The sequence below is a fragment of the Dipodomys ordii genome, unplaced genomic scaffold, assembly GCF_000151885.1.
Source record: "Dipodomys ordii isolate 6190 unplaced genomic scaffold, Dord_2.0 Scaffold2, whole genome shotgun sequence".
Taxonomy (NCBI): domain Eukaryota; kingdom Metazoa; phylum Chordata; class Mammalia; order Rodentia; family Heteromyidae; genus Dipodomys; species Dipodomys ordii.
In genome coordinates this window covers 34710043-34715785 of record NW_012267218.1, presented here as the reverse complement: position 1 = coordinate 34715785, position 5743 = coordinate 34710043, and the positions used below count along the sequence as shown (strand labels likewise).

Here is a 5743-nt window from a genome sequence, read left to right as displayed (position 1 = left end):
AAAGTTGAAAAGGTAAAATTGTCCTAGTGTTTATTTCAAAGTAAAAAAAAAAACAAACATAAATTAGGAGTACCAAAATGTTTATTCCAGTTTGCCATTATAGGTTTTTTGTAAGTTTCCAGCAGGCCCACAGTAAAGGACCGAGGACAAGTTTGTCCGATTAACTTTGGCCCTTAGTAAGTTCCAGGTAAGACCATGTTTATAAAACTACTTCCAATGACCATCTTTGTTACTTTTGATTGAAGTGGCTGTTTGTAAAAACTCATTATCTGAGAACTGTAGTTCAAAGCCAGCCTGGGCAGAGATACCCTGTGAGATTGTCATCTCTAATCTTCCAACAGAGTGTGCAAAAAGCAGAGTTGCTTTGGAGCTCAGTGGCAGAGAGCTAGCCTTGAGCTGAAGGACAGTGCTCAAACCCTGAGCTCAAGTCCAGCAACTGACCAAGAAAAATGCCAAGGGTGCATTTATTCCAGCATGGGAAAAGGCACTCCAGGGACCCTGGCAATGTTGGAACAAGCAGAGGCAGTTACAAGCAACTGCTTGGATAGCAAAAAATGGTGTCAGATCCTGGAGTCACGTGAGTGTGGACCTTCAAAAGTTGATCAGAGCCAAGAGGTCATGGCACGATAGTTTGTAAGCGTGTAATTATGCCCGTATATGTCCAACTGGGCAGGAACTTGCCAGTCATCTGTGGTAGTGGGTAGTAAAAGCTAAGGTTGTAAAATGTGAGGGATAATTTAAATCTCAACCCCCCTGTACCTGCTCAAAGTCCTAATTGGCAGTGACTTTTGAGCTGGCACAGCCACATAAATTCATCTGCTAAGGAAAGAAAGTTTGTAGACCTGAAATTATGTCCCTATTGAGATCTGTCTAAAGGCCTACACAGGTAGGCATTGTTAGGGCCACTAGAGATCAGGTTCCTTAGCCAGACAGAAAAATGCTTTTACAAACCAGAGTGTTAAACAGGTTATGTTGCTATAGCCCAAGAAAAGGTCTCTACATTTGTTAAAAGTTAAATGTTGTATAGAAGCCACTTTAAATAGGCTGCCCAGAGACAATGGGCAGTACTTAGAGTGCCAATCAGCTGCAATTTAAAAACATCTACTGGGTTTTGTTATTACAAAACTCTGGCAAATAATTGTTAGTCAATTGTTAACAAGTTATAGATAACTTCTATCTCCATTGACCCTCTTGTTGCTTTAACTGGAAATAAAAAGGGCTTTTGTGACAAAGACTCCTTTTGCCACAGTTCAAAGCCATCCAGGGCACAAAGACTCCCTCTAAAACTCCATTTCTCCACTAGTCAGCAAAGAGCCAGGCTGGAGGCATCCAAACTTTCACCTCTTAAATATCCAGCTGAAGACTGAAAGAGGCATTGTGACTCTAAGTGATAGAGCACTAGGCTTGAGCAGAAGTGCTCAGGGACAGTGCCCAGGCCTTGAATCCAAACATGGTAAATGCCAACTGGGACAAGCTATCCCAGCAATGGACACTGACACACACACACACACACACCCCAGGACAAATCCCGCAATGGACACTGACACACACACACACACACACACACACACACACACACACATACACACACACACCAGGACAAAGTCAGTCCTGACATTGGAAAACTGCGGAGGGGGGTATGAGGAGATAACATCTTAAATGGAGTCACCCTTTCAAAATTAATGAGAGTCAGGAGATCAAGAGAAATAGTTGCTTGCCCACCTACTGTCCATACCTGTCTATCTTCTAACTGGACAGAAAGCTACCTTGCCTTTGTTACCTGCTATTTGTACTTACAGTATTCTCTGACTGGTACTCCCAACCAGTCCATTATGCTCTCCCCTACCCAGTTGCCAAAAGACCCTAGACACCCCCTTCCTGCCCTGAGTCCAGTTATTCCTCCTTCCCTGTACTGGGCCACAACTGGGCTTATGCTCCAAATGGAACTTTCCTGGCCCATGGCCAAGGTGTGTTCTTCTATGTCATTCATGTTAACTGACCTTATCACCTTGTCAGCTTCTTGCCTGACCTTTCCAAAAGTCTCTTTTAACAGGTTAACATCCCCCACCCAGGACACCACCTGGGAACAAGTCAAGGCCATCCTGTTCCTACAGGCAACCAAGGACATTACTTACACTGCCCTGCCTTGCCCAGCGCAGACCCGGACCCTAAAGACCTCAGCTCCAGGGATTCCTTGATGTCCCCAGGCCAGCAGGAAGTAGCCAAAAGAGTCCATGGCTCTGGTACCTTTAAACATCTCTGCTACCTCCTCCTCAGGGTTACTGTGATCCTAAAGTGGGAAAAATCTTACTCAGAATGCCAGGAGTCAGGTACCAATCCAAAACAGAAAAGCCAATTTTAGGTCTTCTGAGAATCAATCCTTCCATGGCTTATTCCTCTCTTGGGCTACTGACAGCAATTTTGCCTTTTATTAATTGTGTCTTGCATTTTAGATATCTACTGTCAAGGAAAAAGGAGGACCTTTACCAACCAAACTGTCAAGCAGATGCTGTTTAGACAGAACCCAGCCGAGCAACAAAGCAGGAACCCCTGACTACTTTGTCCCTTTATAGCAGGAAGTGGCTCCAGATGAAATGACCTCTGCCCATACCCCCCCACTCCCACCATACCCCCCCACTCACACCTGGTACCCCTATTTTTGTTCAACAACAAAGGGGGGAATGTAAGCATTATGCCCATCTTTGGTCCTCAGCTCCACACAGACCTGAGCTCCTCCCAGACCTGGAGTTCCCGCCCTATAGCTGGCCACTTCCTCTCTCCACCCAGACCCACCTGAGCTCCTACCTACCTCACTTCCTGCCCCCAGACCTTCCTGTTACCTGGATAGTGAAGGGTGCCATGAGCTCCCTCTTGGGGGAAATATGACTCCTCTAATAAACCTTGTACTAATCTTTCTCCTGTGCCTGCCTGCCTCCGCATGGTCCCCTGGGATGGATGTGAAAGATACTTTCAAAGATAGTGAAAGAAATAATACAGATGAGTACAAGAAATAATGACATAAAGAATGAAAATAAATCAAGTACACCAGTTGCTTCTAAAATTGTTTATAGAAATTTTGAAAAACAGTATGAAGGTTCCTCAAAAGTGCTACAATAGTATTGTTAAAAAACATTCCACAATTCCACTTATAGGTATGTATTAAGTGTACTTTCCATTGTTGCTACAAAATACCTGTGGCTGGTGCTGTATAAAGAAAAGAACACTCTTTAAGCTCATAGTTTTGGAGCTTGAAATCCAAGATCAGTGCCTCATCCATTTACCCTGTAGACAGACCTCTCTTGGCTTTAATAACAGGACAGAGAACATTGGATTCTTAGGATAATCTTCATCTATTAAAGTAGAAAATACCACCCACCTTAAGTAAACTAATACTAAAGCATTCCAACAGAGCAAATTACATACCACATGTAATAAGTTATGGCTGCTGTGAGTTCTGCTTAGTACTTCAAATGACTATTTCTACCGGTGCACTCTTCTAAAAGAGTAGAAGTATCTTGGAGGTAGAAATATCCTAAATGCAGCTTTACATTTTCTCAATGCCCAGCCACTTGTTTGTGAACTTTGCAATACAGTTTTGTTGCTATGGTTTAAAGGTTTCTGTTCCTCCAGGAAGTAATGTTGCAATTTAATTCCCAAAGCCACAGTAGTAACAGGCATGGCCTTTGAGAGGTGAATGGGGATTAGATATCCTTAAAAGGGGGCTTCAGATGGGAGGTTTTCCTCTTGCCCCTTCCCCACTTCCTTTCCCCACAGAGGACTGAGTGCACCCATCTGGAGGGCGCAGCAACAAGGTATCTTCGAGGTACAGATGAGCCGGCCAGACCCCAATCCTGTTGGTGCCTTGATCTTGGACTTCCTCCCTTCTAGAACTGTAAGAAACAAACTCCTATTGTATCTAACATTCAATCTGCTATTTTATTCTGGAAGCACACATCAACACATATATGTTAAGTACATGAGTATAATTCTTGGTTATATTTTGATAACTTAGGTTTAAGCCTATATGTGAAAGCATAATTAAATATTCTGTTGTTCAAGGATGTAACGAGTATTAATAGGTTTTTGCAAGATTCATGACAATATTTTATTCATTGTATGTTTAAAGTTGTATCAAAATTTAAAATCAAGCTGAACATGGAATCACATGCCTACAATCCCAGCACTTAGGAGGCTGAGACAGGACTGGAGGTTAGCTTGGTGTACAAAGTAAGATCCTACGTCCAAAAAAAAAAATCTTAATTTAGTCTTATATTGATCTTCTGTAAAATAAGCTGTAGTTCTCCAATTGCAAACTTCCAAATACTTCTTTTAATCATGTTTTCTCTTCCAGACTTTAAAATAAGAGGAATCTGCATCCTGTAAAAGAATGACAGTAACATGCATGAGTTTTATTTTTAACAATTAAGGCCTTCTAGGTCTTTGCTTTTTGTTTTTGTTCTGCCAGTTGTGGAGTTTGACCTCAGGGCCTGGGCTGTCCCTGAACTCAAGGCTAACACTCTACCATTTGAGCCACAGCTGAACTTCAGCTTTTGGTAGTTAATTGAAAATAAGAGTCTCTGTATAAATTATATAGGACTCTGGGCATTCACACACAGTGAGACCAAAGAAGGAGAATCTTAGAAAAGATGCAATGCCTATGTGTATCTGATCAAACAAATTAATATTTATTGACATGAACTCCAGGAAATGGAAAAAAGAGATTTTTTTCTTTGTTGCTGTTTTTTTTTGTCTTCTTTGTTCTTTTATTTGTCCTTGGGAGGGTCCTGGAGCACAGAAATGGTGGGATAAAAGGTAAAAAAATGCAGCCACGGTACTCGCTAGAGACTATTGAAAGGATATATACAACTTGTGCGTGGGGACAGGAGGGAAAAACTGGGAGAGAAGGAAGACATGACATTGTCCAAAAAGAAATGTACTCAGTACCTGACTTGTCTAACTTTAATGCTCGATACATCACCTTTGTAATAACAATAAAAAAATTGTTTTAAATGTCTTTTCCAAGTAATCGGGAGTCTTCTAACAAGGAAAAGCCCAGGTCCCATTGGATTCATGGCTGAATTCTATGTCTTTTAAAATTGAACTAACACTGGTACTCCTCAAACTTTCCATGAACTACAAACAGAAAGATCAATTCCAAACACCTTTTACTAAGCCAGCATTACACACATTCCAAAACCAGGTAGGGATTGAGAAAAGAGAACTATAGACCAATCTCTCTAATGAACACAGATGCAAAGCTCTTCAATAGAACACTAGCCAACAGAATTCAGCAACTAATTTTTAAAAAATCATACATTGTGATCAAGTGGGTTTTATCCCAGAGATGCAAGGCTGGTTTAAAAAAAGGAAAGACAGAAAAAATAAGGGTATCACAGACTTTTCCTGCCCAGGCTGGCTTTGAACAGTGATCCTCTGATCTCAGCTTTCTAAGTAGCTAAGTGTCAGTCACCAGTGCCTAGCTAATCCTTCGGTTTTAAGGCACTATCTATACCATTATTACTCACTGTGAAGAATTCTTTCAAACCTTGGACAAATGCTTAAAAGAGCTTTAAAAATTGTAGCATACGGGGCTGGGAAGGTGGCTCAGTGGTAGAGCGCTTGCCTTGCATGCTCAAGGCCCTGGGTTCGATTTCTCAGCACCACATAAGCAAAAAGAAAAAAAGCCAGAAGTGGCGCTGTGGCTCAAGTGGTAGAGCGCTAGCCTTGAGCTGAAGAGCTGAGG

General features: G+C 41.8%; 1 protein-coding gene across 1 annotated transcript in view; it reads right to left on the bottom strand.

The window, feature by feature from the left end:
• Positions 1–4076: 4076 nt before the first annotated feature.
• Dhrs7 (dehydrogenase/reductase (SDR family) member 7) overlaps positions 4077–5743 on the bottom strand; it is a 26933-nt gene continuing 25266 nt past the window's right edge. The window contains exon 6 of the mRNA XM_013013913.1: positions 4077–4377. Coding sequence (XP_012869367.1) covers positions 4330–4377 — 48 coding nt within the window. The 3' untranslated portion in view covers positions 4077–4329. The remainder of the gene's footprint in view (positions 4378–5743) is intronic.